The sequence below is a fragment of the Strix uralensis genome, chromosome 1 (genome assembly GCF_047716275.1).
Source record: "Strix uralensis isolate ZFMK-TIS-50842 chromosome 1, bStrUra1, whole genome shotgun sequence".
NCBI lineage: Eukaryota > Metazoa > Chordata > Aves > Strigiformes > Strigidae > Strix > Strix uralensis.
In genome coordinates this window covers 93,306,539-93,323,293 of record NC_133972.1, presented here as the reverse complement: position 1 = coordinate 93,323,293, position 16,755 = coordinate 93,306,539, and the positions used below count along the sequence as shown (strand labels likewise).

The 16,755-nt window shown below is 41.3% G+C and overlaps 1 protein-coding gene across 7 annotated transcripts in view; it reads right to left on the bottom strand.

Annotated features, from left to right (window-relative positions):
- The window catches only part of DNAH5 (dynein axonemal heavy chain 5), a 157,876-nt gene extending 146,238 nt beyond the window's left edge, over nt 1–11,638 (bottom strand). For 3 of the 7 annotated variants that reach the window (XM_074874219.1, XM_074874284.1, XM_074874228.1), the window contains exon 1: nt 11,179–11,635. In XM_074874219.1, the coding sequence (XP_074730320.1) occupies nt 11,179–11,277 (99 nt within the window). In that variant the 5' untranslated portion in view covers nt 11,278–11,635. Of the gene's footprint in view, nt 1–11,178 lie in introns of all 7 variants that reach the window. The other 4 variants (XM_074874237.1, XM_074874248.1, XR_012629594.1 and 1 more) reach the window with 3 other exon arrangements.
- Between the last annotated feature and the right edge of the window lie 5,117 nt (nt 11,639–16,755).

The window sequence follows — 16,755 nt, the reverse complement described above, 5'->3', positions numbered from 1 at the left end:
ATTTACACTAGATATAGACCTTTCACAGATACTTTCCTGGAGCTTGGTTATCTCTCTTGATGGAACAAGGAGCAATCTGCCCACTTAGCTCACTACAAATGCACTAGCATTAAGTGTGATTATATCATCAGTCATCAGACTACATGTTCTGCATTACAGACATCCATTCATTTTTATACTGAAAATATAACTTGTTATTAAGACAGTAAAGCCTCCAAAAATCAAGGCAAATGTTTCTGAGTCAGGAGGAATTTAAGAAAATATTATTTTTAATTGGTTGTAAACATCCTCTTTATTCCATGTTCACAAGTGTGGATGCAGGATTAATGTATGGTGTTATGACTTATGCAAACTAAGCAGAAATGACAGTGTTGAACCCAAACACTGAATTCTTGTGTTCATCAAGTGGTCTCAGTACAGTTACCTTAATCTTTAGAGGTATGCAACTACTTTACAATTCTTGAGGACTCCTGCTCAAGGCAGGGATGAAAATTAGGTTTATTTCAACTACTGTGATGAGTTCACCATTAATAAAAAATGAACACTGTATGAACCTATCTGTAATCTATACATGATGGCAAACTTTACGTTGAGAATTACTGTATCAGAGCAATTGCTACATTATACAGCAGCTGAAATATATGTCTCTATTCCTAATATAGTCTAAACATACTTTCTGTCTGCAGGAACCTCCTTTAGATGCACTGTTCATCACCATTTCTCTATCAGAATTGACCATCTCACTCTATGACATGTACATTATCCTGAAGACAAGTTTAGTATATCATCATAAAGGTCGTAAGTACATCCTTATCCATCCTAGAGCTAAAACTTCAACTTCTTAATCGGCGCAACACCAGAAGTTGTAATACTGTATTTCCAAAGATTGCCTTGTCTTATGCCATGTGGGGTCAACAATTCAATGCTAATAGATGATGTTGTATATTTTCCAGAACGTCATGAAACAATTACTTTCTGCCATTTGCAGAGTTTCAGTACAGTAAATGAAGCATTTAGCTTCAAGAAAACAGCATAGACAACTATGATTTTTATCATAAAGAATTGCTAATTATCTGTGTAGCATGCAGTGCTAGGCCAAGCAGTGTTTCCATTCTGTCTGCTTCATGTTTGGAAGTTACGGTCTCCCCAACAGGCTGTAAACGGGCCATCCCAACCTGAACTATTGTGCCTTATAAAAACGTTGCTTTTGCTTTTCTGTTTTCAAGTGCTATCAGACCTGTCCAGAGAAATAGTGCATCGTCTTTACAGCCAAGAGCTGAAGAACTGTTACAGCTTTGTTTTAGATCACATCTCTGTTCCACAACTTTTCAAACATCTTACAGTCTAAACATTAGCCACCTTCTGTTGCTCTTGAGGATGCTGAATTATGGAATAAGAGTCATCATCTGAGCAGGATCTCCAAGACTTACCGTTGGATCACTAGTTAAAACTTCTCTTTCATTAAGCCTAAGAAGACACCAAGTCTAACAAATTGAGAAGATTCCAGGAGACAAGTTTCTAAGATTAAAACATTTCCATTTTAGGCAAATTGGATAAGGAAATACAAATTTGTGAAAAATAACACTTTTTTGCCAAAGTTATCACTATAAAGATCAAAAAAGTATTTGTACAGATTAGCAATATACCCATAATAAATAGACTTAACTTCCAAATTGTTGCCTTTAAATTTGGGAGGATGATAGCTTCCACTACTAACTCAGCCTGTCAAGATATAATTGACGTATTTGCCAGATCAGCATGGCAAACTATTTGTGTGATTTATCACTTTTTGAGGTAGTAAATATTTTTACAGGTATTAACTGCTTTCTACAAGCTGCTTTGTACCCCTTTAAGTGAAGATAGTGATGTGGTGGTTCATATTTTCTGTTCTGCTGCTCTTTATTTACTTTACCTGCAAGGGGATTCAGCAACATAAGCCTTAAAGATTCACACCTGATTTTTTGCTAATATGCAAACCACATGAGATAATAAGTCAATAAATAAAAGCTTGATTGTACTAGCCTGGGATGTTTCTGGGTAGCTTAGCATTAATAACAAAGTGTCCATTTGGAGAATTTGTTTTCTGTGGAATAACTAACAAAAGGTTTGTCAATTAAAAACTCACATTTTTGTCTGGCTGTCAATAGCAATCAGACAAGACCATTTGATTTGGGCCCTGCAAGTTGCTCCATGGCCCAAACCTATTTAAGCTTAGTTGCCAGCACCAGAAGCATAGCTGGATCCACACAGAAGTAAAATAGCTCCAGTGATAGAATTTTTAAGTCCCTTTTAATAAGTAATATTAACATTTTGAAGTTTTTGATTACTTGTGCTGAATTCGGGCTTTTTCACTACACATGTAGCAGTACTTTTGTACTGCAATCAACAGCTATTACAGTTGTTCAGACACAGCTGAACTAAATTGCTTTAAAGCTTTTTAAAACTCCAGTCACAGCTGCACTGAGCTCAAGAGTAACTCATCTAACCTATGGGTCACAAGAAAAATCACATCTTATTCTGCAGATACAGATGCTAGGTATGCAGCTAAGACATGCTGTGCTCATATTGGGTAAGTTATAGAATCACAGAATCATTTAGGTTAGAAAAGACCTTTAAGATCATCAAGTCCAACTGTAAACCTTAAACCTGGAAAATATAGCAATCAGGACACAAATTACCTGTGCACAACACATCTATACCATTACAGATTTCAAGAAAAGGGTATATCCATTTTACTCTATCACTCCATTATAAGCAACACATTCATTAAATAGTCCAGTAGCTAAGCTGAGCTTGGCGTTTTCTTTCCAGTCACTTGGAAGTTATTTAAACTTCCATCTGCCCTTTGGATCTTTCCTACTAATCTTAATTTGAGATGAGCCTACCAGTCCATCTTTGAAAAGAGTTCTATTTTAGCACTAGCTAAATGTAGAAGTTTCATGGCACTTCTTCCACAGTAAATCAGAGATATTTGTTCAGCTGTATTAACTAGCTCATATAAGTCTTTCATTTGATAACATTGCAAGTAAAATGTCTTGTTTTCCCTCCTTCCCCGTAATTTATTAATACATGTACAATAAAAGGAAATTCACTCCTTTAACACGTACATTTCAAAATGTAGAAAGTGATGGGGGGAAGTGGTTTTTTATTTAATAAGGTTATGACCTTCTTAATTAACATTTTCTTCCAAGCAGACTTTAAGAAAGTCTTACTCATTTTTCAGTCTATACATTTGGGGTTATTTACCACCAAACAAGATTCCATTTAATGCACCTTTTACCTGTTCATTTACTTACACTTTGTTTGATAAAAATTCAATGAAACAGAGCTGCAACAACTAAGTATATTTAATCTAAGCTACCCAGTTGTTTGACTAATAGCAAAAAACACCCTCTTGGCAAGTTTTAGTAGTAGCTGCTATGGCATGAAAAACATAATGTTTACCAACCAGCCAAGGTAGTAGTGTCTGCTTTCGTACCTTTTCTCTTTCTCTGGAGAAATAAAAAGGTAACATTCATGGGCCATAAATTCATATTTCTTTTCTGCAGTGTAATTAATCTTTTACATTCTCTGCTTGGTAAAAGTTTCGGTTTTGGTTCTTTCTGAAACCAGTCATCTTCTAACAAGGCACTTCTTGTTCTAAACCTTTGGAGGTTTATTTATTTATTGATTAACCCAAGATTTAGATTACTACTTTTACTGCACATTTGGAGGCTTTTCCCTAACATACTGCTGTATCAAGATTCCTCTTTTACTCAGCACTTCCAGTACCTTTTTCTGAGTATGATCCTGTGACTGCTATACAGCAACTTGGGGCGGGGGCAGGAGGAAGTTAACATCTAACCCCCCTTACTCATATTTTCCTCAAACTTGAAAAGAACTCTCTTAATTGAATACTCTTGTAACAATGCTCCTGAGAAAACAAAGATTCCAAAAGCTTTTCCCTGAAGTTACTGCATTCTCTGCATGCAGCTAAACCAACACTCACGAAACCCCAGCTTCTCAGCTTTTAGCAGGAATTCCTTCTCTACCACAGTTAAGTAATCATCCAGATGCTAGTCAGTATCACCTGGGAGATACAATAACCCCACCACATGTAAGGTGAAGCTTACCTTTTTCTTGAGGCTGTAACAATCCCCTGATGTATTTCAGTAGATTTAAACCTCAGTTTTTAAATTCCAACAAATCTAAAAACATCTTGCTGATGGTACCTTCCAGTGCTTTCACCTCACTAATACTAAAGGCCTACTGCTTGCAGCTCTGTAACCTTGCAACCAAGCTGCCAGGGGGATGTTTTCCACAGCCTCTGTGGCAGGATTTTTACCTCTGCTGCTCCTGCGCTGGTGCTCTTGTGCTGTTACTCCCCATGGCCTGCACCTGCAAACCCCAACAGTGCTGTTATGATGCTTCTCACAGGAAGCCATTCCCTCTGTCAAAAGGATCACCCTTCCTCACTTTCTTTCTTTGCCTTTTGTTTTTGAAGATTTTAGTTTACATTAGAGAAACATAATACATAACAAAGTAGAAAATAGTCATAGAGATGCTTGATAAACATTACTGGTTACTATATGTACAGAGAGATTTAATAAGAATGTGCAGTATTTGCATTTGTTTAGCATATTCTAATTAGCAGTAACAATCAATACAAAATTCGAATAGGACCCAAGGAAAAGACAGGTCAGAGTCATCATCAGCATCCTCATCTTTATCATTGCCACATGCTCCACTGGAAGCACAAACAAGCCAGCCCAAGAGGGAGTGCTGCTGGGACTCATCACTGCCGTACCTGGCCACACTAGGAAGAGCACACTCTCTCCCTTCCCCTCTCCCCACCACTCTTCTGTTGTTGTTTCCCCAAAACCAAAAAATCTTTCACTACTTGAGGCAATGTATGCCATCAGCTACAAATCCTGCTAATAAATCCTTGTCAATATGAACTTCTTGCTTTAGACATCCTTTGTAAAATACACTCAAAATTTCATAGAAAATTAAAATAGAGAAATTAGTTAATACAGTTTGTGCTTCTTGACCTAATTTATATTAATAAACAATTCATCACACATCAGCGTTTTTCTTGAAGGGGTGAAAAACTTTGAAAACAGAAAACAATTGGGAGCAGGAAGAAGGCAAGTTTTATTTCTTTTTCAAATTAATGATTGTTAAAAATATACATAAGAAATCCTGATTTCCACATTTTCCATTTTCCTGTCTTCTGTGCCAAATTAACTTCATAAACGGCAGAATTTATGTTATTTTCTCCATGCTGGAAGTCTAAAATGGTTTGGGTCTATAAATTTTTAGGAATCAAATGGTCATGAAACAGAAACTACATCCTACTGCCTCCAACTTCTGGCACCTGATCGCACATCCAAGTTACCATCTCATAATCCTTTAGCAGCTGTAGCTTGCATACTCCACCCACTATTATCTGCAAAATAAAACACTTTTCCTGTAGTAAAAGTCTGATGGTTTTTTACATTTGTTGTCTTATGTGCTATGGAAAAACTCTTTATTTTCTTTTATAAACTACTGTCCAACATATAGAGGCTTGAGTCACATATTTCAGTTATAAAATTCCAGCTTCTCCTGTGTTCTGCTAATGAAAGTAAAATCCCTTAAGTTACTCTAAAAATTGCAATTTAGACCATTCTTCAACCTGCCATAACAAGACTATTGGGTTTATGGGTGCAAGACAAGAACAACAGTATGGGAACCACGAGAGAAAAATCTGTTGCAGTATACAGATTAGAAGACACAACTCAACATTCAATATCATGAAGGATTTATTGCTTCAGGAACCTGAAGTTTCTAATATTCTTTATACTACATACTATTATTTTTCATCATTATACATTAGCAATGTCTTCAGCTTTTCTAGGAGTCCTGAACGCTTCCAAAATCTCCACAGAGTACCTCCCTCCTGTTTCTTCAGACAAGCAGGAAAGGCAGTTCCAACTGATTTGAGTACAAATGGTATAAATACTCAGGGGCAAATCTGTACTCAAAATATTGATGAAATGAAGACTTTTTTTTTTGTCCTGAAAGAGCCCCCAAGAAGTCTTCTGTAACTCGGCCTACCCTTCTTTACCCTAGAAGACATAAGCAATGCCAAGCGCCGTTCTCTGCTGTGTTCGGTTTGTGTGAGTGGCAGGTTTTTGATAGCAGGGGAGGGGGCTACAGCAGCAGCCCCTGTGAGAAGCTTCTCAAAGCTCCCCTGGCTCCAAGTCAGACCCGCCTCTGGCCAAGGCCGAGCCAATTAGTGACAGGGGCTGCACCTATGTGATAACATATTTAAGAAGGGGAACCTGGGAGGAGGAGTGGGAATTGTGAGGAGGAGTTACAAGCAGGACACCTATGCAAACACCGAGGTCAGTTGAAGAAAAGAGGAGGAGGGGTAGGTGTGTCAGAGCAGAGACCCCCTGCAGCCTGTGGTGAGAGGTCAGGCTGTGCGCCTGCAGCCCATGGAGGTCCATGGTGGAGCAGATGCCCACCTGCAGCCCGTGGAGGACCCCACGCCAGAGCAGGTGGCTGCACCCGAAGAAGGCCAGGACTCTGTGGGAAGCCCCCGCTGCTGTAGTGCGGCACTGGGAGGACTGCAACACGCAGGAGGGATCCACACCAGAGCAGCTCAGAAAGAGCTGTGGCCCATGGGAAGGGCTTACCTCAGAGAAAGTTTGTGGAGGACTGTCTCCCATGAGAGGCACCCCACGCTGGAACAGGGGAAGAATGTGAGGAATCCTCCCCCTGTGAGGAGGATGGAGCAGCAAGACTGACCGCCCCCCGCCCCCCCATTCCCTGGCCCCGCACCACTGGAGGGGAGGAGGTAGAGAAATCGGGAGCAAATCTGAGCCCAGGAAGAAAGGAGGAGTGGGGGGAAGGTGTTTTTAAGACATGGTAATGCTTCGCATTATCCCACTCCATTAAATACTGCTGTTGTTAGTGTTTGAATTAAATTGATATCCTTCTTCCTCCCTTAATGAGTCTGTCTTTTGCCTATGACCATAGTGGTTATGTCATCCCCCATCCTTAACTCAACTCCTGAGCCTTTTGCTTTATCTTCTCCTTCCCAATCCTGAGGAGGAAGGGGTGAGCAAGCAGCTGTGTGGTGCTCAGTTGTCTTCTGGACCTAAACCACAACATCTGCATTTAGCCTTTTTGTTCACTTTTAATCCACTACTTGTAATACCCTATAATCCACTGGGTATCCCAGAAACACAACATGGGAGCCATGCTGTTATTTCACAGAACTGTTGGTGTTATCGTGCCCGGTTTTGTTGTGCAGTTAAACTGGATCAGCTGCAGCCTTTCAGCATCTGCAGTCCAACTGCACAGAGACAGAAGGCACCCAGCACTGTCCCCTGCCCCGCTGTTCAACCCCAGGTCCTTACCCCAATAACCTTCAGGTATTTTAAACATCCGCTCAGAAATCTAAGAACAGAAACAACTGTATGTGTCAATAACCAAGTGTTTCCCTTTACATAACTTTGGCATTACAGTAAGTTTGTATTTCAAATTTCAATATTACATAAACAAATGTCAAAACCATTCAGCTCCACAGAAGTGGCAATAACACAAAGTTATAAGTTATCCTGGGCTTTCAGGGACATACACAGGCAGCCCATGCCTATGTGGAATACCTTCCAACTGTGTCAGAGAGGAATTTACTCCTTGGCAATAAATGAGACCTTTCTGGAAACAGCACCACTGCTAATGCCTGCACACATACACACAGTAGAAAGCTGGAACTGTTGCTGAGCAACCAGAGCTGTGCAACTGCTGCTTCCTCAGCTTGCCATCTCTCCCCTGCATATTTAGAGTGGAGGAGGTCAGACAAAATGCAAGATGCCCTGCAGCTGCTGCCCTTACTAAGCCTCTTTCTGCTTCTGTGGTACATGATTGTATTTGTCATGAAGTGTCATCATTCTTGATGTGTTTGGAGTACACTGTCTGATCTAGATTAAGTGACAGATGTCTTCCCTACCTGTAAATCTTCTGAATATTAATTGTAATGATGACGTAGTCCCTCATTAGCAGTCACAGTTCTTGGGAACTGTGTCTATTAAGCATTTTCAGATATATTATTTAGCTACTGAAAACTGAAATCAGTAGGGATCTGTGACATTTTTTTAACCAGTCACAGCTTAATTGTGACTAAGGAAAATCCTTCTTTCTCATCTAAACATTTGATGTCATGCTTCATCCAAATATATTTAGCAAGTGCAATCCGCGTTGATATATTGCTTAACTGTCATTATATTCCAAACAAGACAGCATACTTGGCTTTTCATTTTCTTTTGATTAAAAATGCCTGTTAGAAAATTAAAGAAATCTACCCATGGTTCTCAGGCTATCGCATTGGTTCCTCTTTTCGTTGCTGCATATTCTTTTAACTTCTTGTAGTATTTTACTGGTGATGAAAATAAAAAGCAGCTTTCCCTGTCTTCCAGTAGGTTAGCTATCATTAGCCATTGTTAAGATTACTTCAGCTATCTTATACTACAGTAACAGCTGCCTCATGCAGTTTGCTGCATGCTTTGACATTCAGTAACTGTACCCAAGGGTTTGTCGGCCACCAGTTAGCAAGTGGATACTTTTTAATCTGATGAAAGATATCCAATTATTGCTAAAAAAAAAAAAAATACAAGTACAAAAGTCAGATAATTTCTCTCTCTTCATTACACATTAAAGAAGCGGCTCCATCTTCTCATCCACTTTTTCTTTCCAGGTCCCACACCTTAAACCACCTCTCTTTGCAACTTTGCATGCTTCCTCAGAAAGACAAATTATGGAGCCTTCTACCCCTGTCCATTTCAATGTAGACGGCCGAGTGAAGGATTTTCCTTAGCAATGACCTGCTGGGTTATAACTCCTACAGCATGCGTCCATGAATTCAGTGACTTAACAGCAATCTGACTCTGGCCTCTTCTGTATTTTGTTTGTTTTGGAACAGAAATACCAATAAAGTTTAAGGATTGTTTCCTATCAGGACAATACCAACATTATGGCATATAGAATTAGGCTGAAACTTTACCAGAGAAGAGGGCATTTTATTTCTTTCAATAAAGTTACTGCCAAACACCTGTCACTGTCTTAAACATTTTCCCTTATTTTCACTGATATATCAAATGCTTTTCCCTGTTTATACTGCTCTACACCTGGTATTAAGCAATTCTTAGTGTCCTAATTTTGTTTTCCTGGGGAAGTGCCAATACCAGAGAGGTATTCATTACATACCTCCCATTATTATTTTACAGATCCACTGTACATCCACTGGGGAGGCAGTGGGAAAGGACTCTTTCTTTCTACATGGGCTAGTGTACCTGAACATCCCCAAATTTAAGGTAGAAGTGGAAAGGTTAATAATTATTATGTTGGTCTGTTTCATAAAAACTTCCATTAAGGCAGGTCACTCTGCACAAGAGCAACACAGCTGCTTCCTTGTCTTCTGTGATTAAACTGTGAATTGCTGAAGTGTGGAAAGAAACCTCCTTTACCTCTATCTTCCTCCACCCCATTCCCTGCAAAATATAGGCGGCTAAAACACAGGAGGATATTTTTGGTCATTGACAAGTTACATTATCAAGCTCCATTCTAGAAGAGACAAACAAGACTCGCTTATTTACTAATATGGACTTAATTCCCAAGTTGCACAAGAGCAAAAGTTTCCAGCTCATGATGTGTTCAAAGATAGATATAATAAAACTATACACTTAAAAAAAGAGTTCTGACTACTTAACCTCATAGCCACATATCCAAGAAAGAAAAAGGAAAAAGCAGTAGTTGAATCCTCAACTGAATAACGCTAGGATCAAAATTTAAATGAATGTTAACTGAGAGATAGTGGCTTCTTTTTTATCCTTAGCTCTAAATATCAATTAAATATATTTTCTTAATTAATCTCTTATAAACCAAATTATGTATTTTGATGGAAGTTTATTCTAGATGATATTACCACAGCATTAGGCTGATTCTCTTGACTTTAAAACCAAGTTTTGCTAGGACAGGCCTCCCAGTAAACAAGTTATTCTTGTAAGAGATAGGCACAATAACTTGTCATATTTGTAATTGTACAGAAATATCAGCCCGAACGGTTTTGCAAAGTTTCCAGTAAACTACTGCAAAAGCTAAGAGTGAGGTGCATTTGTACTGCTTTAACATTATGGAAATCTAATGAAATCCAACCATTCCCAGGATCTATTAACTACACACCCCCTACCAGGAAAAGGTAACTAAGTTAGCTTCCATTAATAGTGAAAGACCATACTGCAAACTTCTGGTTTTAGATACATTGAGGACTCAGCCAAAACAAAGAGAAAACAAATAGTTTAGGAAAAAAAAAAAGTTTCATTAAATATTAACACTTGAAAGAGTGCTGTATAATTACATGTTTTGACTCAACAAAACTAGTAATAAAATAATTATCAGAGTAGAGCTGAAAGCAACAGACGTTCAGCGCAAGGCAGGAAGCAGGATTTGTCAGGGCACATCGTATCATTCCTCTTATTTTATGGCAGGTCTCAAGAGCATCCTCTGCCACTGTTACTGAGAGAAGAACCTTAAGTGTTTCCATACCTGGTCTAGTCACAAGTAATCACATTAGAAACAGCTGCCCTCTTAAAAATACAACAACACGTGTTTTGTTTATAAACAAGGAAAGTTCGTGAATTTCATCACAGATAAAAATACCTTCTTGGAAGAGGCAACAGGGGAAGTTAGCTCTAGTTATCTTTTTTTATCAACGTATATAGGTATCTCAGGAAAACAGAGCGATAACCAGTCACCGCTGTTCCGTACAAAACAAGCACGGAGGTGCAAGCGACCGCCAGTCCCTGCGGGACGCCTTGGCCCACAGAAGTCGCCCGGAAAAAAAAGTTCCCAAAGCAGAGCCTCTAAAACTCCATTTCCCACGTCGACGCCAAACGCTAGGAAGTTCCTTCCACCCGCACGACCTCCCTTATACGCGGACACACACAGCCGCCCCCCGCCGGACCGCGGAGCCGCCTCTCCCAGGCCCTCAGCCGGGCCGGGCCGCCGGGGGGGCTCCGGGGGGAGCGGGCGGCGCTGCGCCCTGCCCTGGGGCGCTCGGCCACGGCCCCACTCCCCTTCGCACTTGACTTTTTTAGGTGTTCGCTTGCCGCAGCCACCCGGGCCGGGCCGCCCCCCCGCCCCCCGCCGCACCTGCGTTTCCCTGCTGCTCTCCGGCGGGGCCAGGGCCCGGCCCGGCCCGGCGGGAGCGGGGTCAGCCAGGCCCTGCCGCGGCCTCGCCGCTGCCTCCATCGCCCGCTGCCGTTGCCAAGGCGAGGGGCTGCCGCCACCGCCCCCCGCCGCCGGGTGGGAGGTTTTTTAACTTCCCCTGCCAGCCCCAGGTCAGCCCCGGCTTCCAATGAAAACGAGCGGCCTCTCCGAGGAGGAATCGGCATCGGCGGCTCCCTGCGTGCGGAGCGAAGCGGACCCCGAACCCGCAGCGACACCGAATCCCCCGGGGTTCTGCAGCCCCGCGGCGGCCCCCAGCCCTGCCCGCTCCCGGTGGCCCCCTCCGGGCCAGCCAGCGAAGCCCCAGCGCCGCCCGCGGGGGACTCCGGCCGGCCCCGGGACCCAGCGCCCCCCGCCCGGCCCGGGGGTGCCAGTCGGGACTGTGAGTGCCAGAGCGGCTTGTAGGGCAGTCGGTTTCTCGCGAATGCCGCAGCAGCTACCCTTTTTTTTTTTTCTTCGGGGAGAGAGACCCGAAAAGTCACACTTTGTTACTGCGCTAAAAGCTGAAAAGTTGCATCAAGGGCGGCTTTAGTATTCAAGACATCGCAAAATAATCTGACCTTTAACATCTTATTTTCAGCAGCTCCCAAAACTATGTATCTACGCAGCCTTCACGCATGCTATTACCAGAGCAAGCAGAAAAACTTCAAACGCTGTTCTTTTAACTGCGTGACAAAAGGGCAATGAAATTTAATACACCTGTCTGCTACAGGTGTACATAACACAACTTTCTCCTAATTGGATATCACAGTGCAGGTTGCCCTCTTAAATGACCAGAGAGTCTCCTTGTTATCAGGTTTTCTCTTCTCATATGACAATGAAAATAAAGATTTTGCTGACACTCTGTCGGATGTACTGATCATTTATGTAAAAATCCAAATGTGTTCATAAACAAATCTGTCCCCAAGGAAATCTTTTTCCTGAACTTCTGACATAAGAAACAAGTTCAGGTGGTAATCACCCTATAGAAAATAGTTACAATGTATACACAAAAGTACTGAAAGCTATCTAACAATAAACATAGATGAAAGACAGACTAAATATGTATGTCCTGACACTGAGGCATCAGCAGCTTTTGTTCACCCAGAATCTGTGTCAACACATCTATGGGAACATCAAAGCTAAACACTAGGAGTAAAGCACAGATAACTCAAGAAAACCTGAAATTCTTCACAGAAATGTGTAAGAAACTCAATGCCCAGGCCTGAGGTAAGTATTTCACCTTGGAATGTTTCTCTTCTGCTTCTTTTGATGTAATTTGAACTCTGCACCAGGGAGCCTCCTGCTAGTCGTTTACGGAAACATGCATACACAGGGCTGCAAAAGACCTGCACAAACTCCACATCTGGACCCAACAATTCCTAAATGTTCCCTAAGAGGATTTTTGCACCTACTCTTAAAAATCTCTGGAGGACAGAGGCTACACAAACCTTCCAGGGAGCATGGTCCAGTTCTTATTTACCCTTTTCATTACTTTTTTATTAGTATTAATTATTACTTCAAAGTACACTTTTTCTCATCTATCGTTCAGTGACTAGGCAGAAAAAATGACCTTTATAATCACAGCTTTTAATGTTTGCGGTGGATTAACCCTGGTAGACAGCTAAGCCCCACACAGCCACTTGCTCACTCCCCTCATTTTCTCCCTCATTTTTTTCTCTCCTAGAAAGAAGATAATTGATTCAGCTAAAAGCTATTTATTTAATCATTTCCTTGGAAGTCATAGGGTCTGCTCTTTATGATTTTCCAGTTGGTTGGTACTGTTGCCAAAATGTGACATGCAAAACTGGACATAAAACTCTTCCAGCAGCTTTAGAAACCAGAGCAGAAAGGGAAGCTTTCTATTGATGGTTTGAACATAAACTTTTAAAATGCTGCCAGACAACACTTATTCTTTCTACTTTGGATGGTTTCAATATTCACTTTGGCACCCACAAGATCTCACACATAATTTTCTGATATACTTTTGCATATTGATATTTATTCCCTTTTATACTTGTTCATTTGACTCTTCCTTTCTTGAGTACTTTACTGAATTTCCGAGCTTTTCTTTCATGCTCTGCTTCTTTAATGAAAATTAGTTTGAGTTTCATTCCCATCCTCTGATCCACATCTGGATCAGCTCTCCCAGCCTGGTACTGTATGTGATTGCAAATTCTCAGTTTCCTTGTGAACAATGTCCTGGAAAATCAGGCCCCTTTAACACCTCATATAGTATCTTCACAGAGTTTCTCTGAAAATAATTTACAGTCTTTCAAATCGTTGCTGACCTCCATCATAATAATTTAAACAAGCTCATATCTGTCTTGCTTCTTAAAAAAAGTATAAATGGGGAAAGAAAAAAAAAAAAAAGAGTTGCAAGGGTTGTATCATAAACTTTGCTAAAAATTGGGGCTGTGCTAGAAGTATTAGTTCCCACTAGGTGAATATATGCCTGTCAAGCATCTAAACTATCAAAGAAGGTAATTGTATTGATTTGACCTGAATTATTTTTTAAAATCCATGTGGTACAATTTCTTTCCCATTCTTGTCCCCTGAACTACTGGAAAATAATAGCATCATAATTTGTTCTAGTAATCTTGAGGAATCTTTTTCCCTTTAAGGAAAGTTGCTCTGTCTGATATTCTTTAAGACTCTGAGACCCTGCACGTTGTTAATTAGTGCTCAAAAAAACTGATCTTGTTTGGGAGATTGTTCTCAGCGTTCAAAGGTATATTTAATTTTCTGTTGTCTTGAATAGGTCTAAATGATATAAATATTTCACAGTATTTCTTTAATCTGATGCTTTCCTATTCTTTTCAATATTTTTTACAATCTTGTCATAAATAGCATTTTATTAAGACTGGAGAAGAAAGGTACTAAGCATTGTGGTCTTACCTAGGCTTCCCACTATTTGTTTACTCTATCCTTTGCTCATTCTACATGACTCCTGATTTTATCCCTCCACAGTTTTCTTATTATAAGCATCTCTATATTTTCTGCTCATCCTTAGCACTAATATTCTCCACATTATTATTTTTCAACTTTCAGGACAAGCATATCTTAGCAAAGACACCTCACTGAGATTTCAATATCATTAAGGATACTGAAGGTGCCACTGTAACACAGAATCAGAGAACAGTTGAAGCTGAAAGCGATCTCTGGAGATCATCCAGTCCAACCCTTGCTCAAAGCAGGGTCAGCCAGAAAAGGTTGCCCAGGACCATATCCAGTTGAGTTTTTAATACCTCCGTAGATGGAGACTCTACAACACCTCTGAGCAACCCGTTCCACTGCTTGACCACCCTCAAGGTAAAATTTTTTTCCTATGCTTTAGTGGAATTTCCTGTGTTTCAGTTTGCGCCCATTGCCTCTTGTCCTGGGCACCACTGAAAAGACCCTGGCTCCCTCTTCTTTATACCCTCCCTTCAGGGGATTGATAAGATCCCTCTGAGCCTTCTCTTCTCTGAGCTGAACAGTCCCAGCTCTTTCAGCCTCTCCTCATAGGACAGATGCCCCGGTCCCTTCATCATCTTTGTGGCCCTTAATGCACTTGCTCCACTATGTCCATGTCCCTCCTGCACTGGGGAGCCCTGAAATGGACACAGCACTCCAGACATGGCCTCACAGGGGTGAGTAGAGGGGAAGGATCACCTACCTCCCTTGACTTGCTGGCAACACTCTTACTAATGCAGCCTGGGATGCAGTTGGTGTTCTCTCCTGGGTTATTTCCCATGCACAGTCCAGGTTCAGGACTTGGTAAATCCTTTTGTTGAATTCCAGGAAATTCCTGTTAGGCTATATTTCCAGCCTGTTAAGATCCCTCCGAATGGTGGCACCACCACCTGGTATTTCACTCCTCCCAGTTTTGTATCATCTGCCCATACAGGGAGGGTGTACTCTGTCACATCATCCAGATCATTAACAAAGATGTTAAACAGTATTTGAACGGTGTTGACCCCTGGAGTACACCACTTGTGACAAACCTCCACCTTGACTTCATGATGCTGACCACAACCCTCTAAGCCTGCCAGTTCTCCCAATTTTCAGTCTATCTCACTTTCCATTTATCTAGCTTATACTTCATCAATTTGTCTGTGAGGAATTTATGGGAGACAGTCCCATAACTAAAGTCTATAGTAAAGTCAAGATAAACAACATCCACTTCTCTCCCCTCATCCACCAGACCAGTCATTTCATTGTAGAAGGCTGTCAGCCTGGTTAAGCACAACTTGCCGTTCTTAAATCCATGCTGAAACATGACAAAGGCACAAAAATTTCAGACTTTCAGAACTGGTAGTCATGCCATTAGGTAACCCTTTTTCATCAATGCAGTAATTACTTGCATTTGGTATATAGGGTGCTATATAGGGGCATATGTCCAAGAATATCTCAGAAAGCCTCAGCCTCCATCACACCTGAGTCACTATAGTCACTTCAGTCCCTCAATTTGCTTGTGTCACTTTTGACTTCAGTCACATCAGTTATTTACTTAACACTATTCACCTCAGCCACCTACCCAAGCCTGCCTGTCACTTGATCAGCTCCGTTCAGCAGCCACTTCATTCATGTCGACTCTCAGGTTAGCTCCTTCAGGTGGACCTGCTGCACAGTCACCTGCTGCCACCGTCATCTCCCTCAGCTCCACTAACAACAAAGTGTATGACAGAACTGGTGTCTAAAGCTATTTGTACAAAAATTTCTTTTGAATTTCAGATTGTTTAAAAAACATTGGTACTTATAAAAAATAGAAATCCATTTCACTGAAACAGTTACTAATACAAGTTTCTATAACTGAAGAGTAGTGCACATTTTTACAGGTATTAGCTATATGAAAGTTTAAGCATAGAAGTGTTTTCTGTTCCCAACTTCCAGCTGTTGCTTTACTAATTCTGTGTGGAATGAAAGGATTATTCACGTGTCATGCTCTTACTTGTGTGTCTAAATTCAGGAGAGTGCTTTTGGGAATGACTCCAGAGCTCAATATTCTATTTCTACAAGTGGTCACAAGCACCTTGGGAGTGAGAAGAACGCAAGCTTGTGTGATACGTTGCATAATATTATCCCAGGCTCTGACCATATTCAGCTTCGACAATTTTTAGAGCCTATTGTCATAGTGCCACCAAGGCTGGTGACTCTGTGGGGCAAGGGTGCCAGAGGCTCCCTGGGTGGGTTATGGCAGGGCCTGGCAGCCAGGGCCCATCCCACCCCCACCCAGGAGCAGGGCAGCCAGGGGACATCGGAGCAGCTTCAGCCCTGGGCATCGGGCACCTCCCTGGGAATGGGGATGGGCCAAGGCCAGGTTTTGTCTGCTTAGGAAATCACAGTGGAAGTGTCTTCCAAATCTTTCTTCAGCCTCCCTCTAACCCCATGCAAAGTTGTTGAATCCACAGAGTTGTTCAGCAAAGGGATCCATAGATTTTCTTCCTGTTTCATGAAGAATAACTTTCAACTATTTGTTTTGAACGTGGCTCCCACTAGCTTTATCTGATGGCTCCAATACTTGTATTTGGAAAATATGGT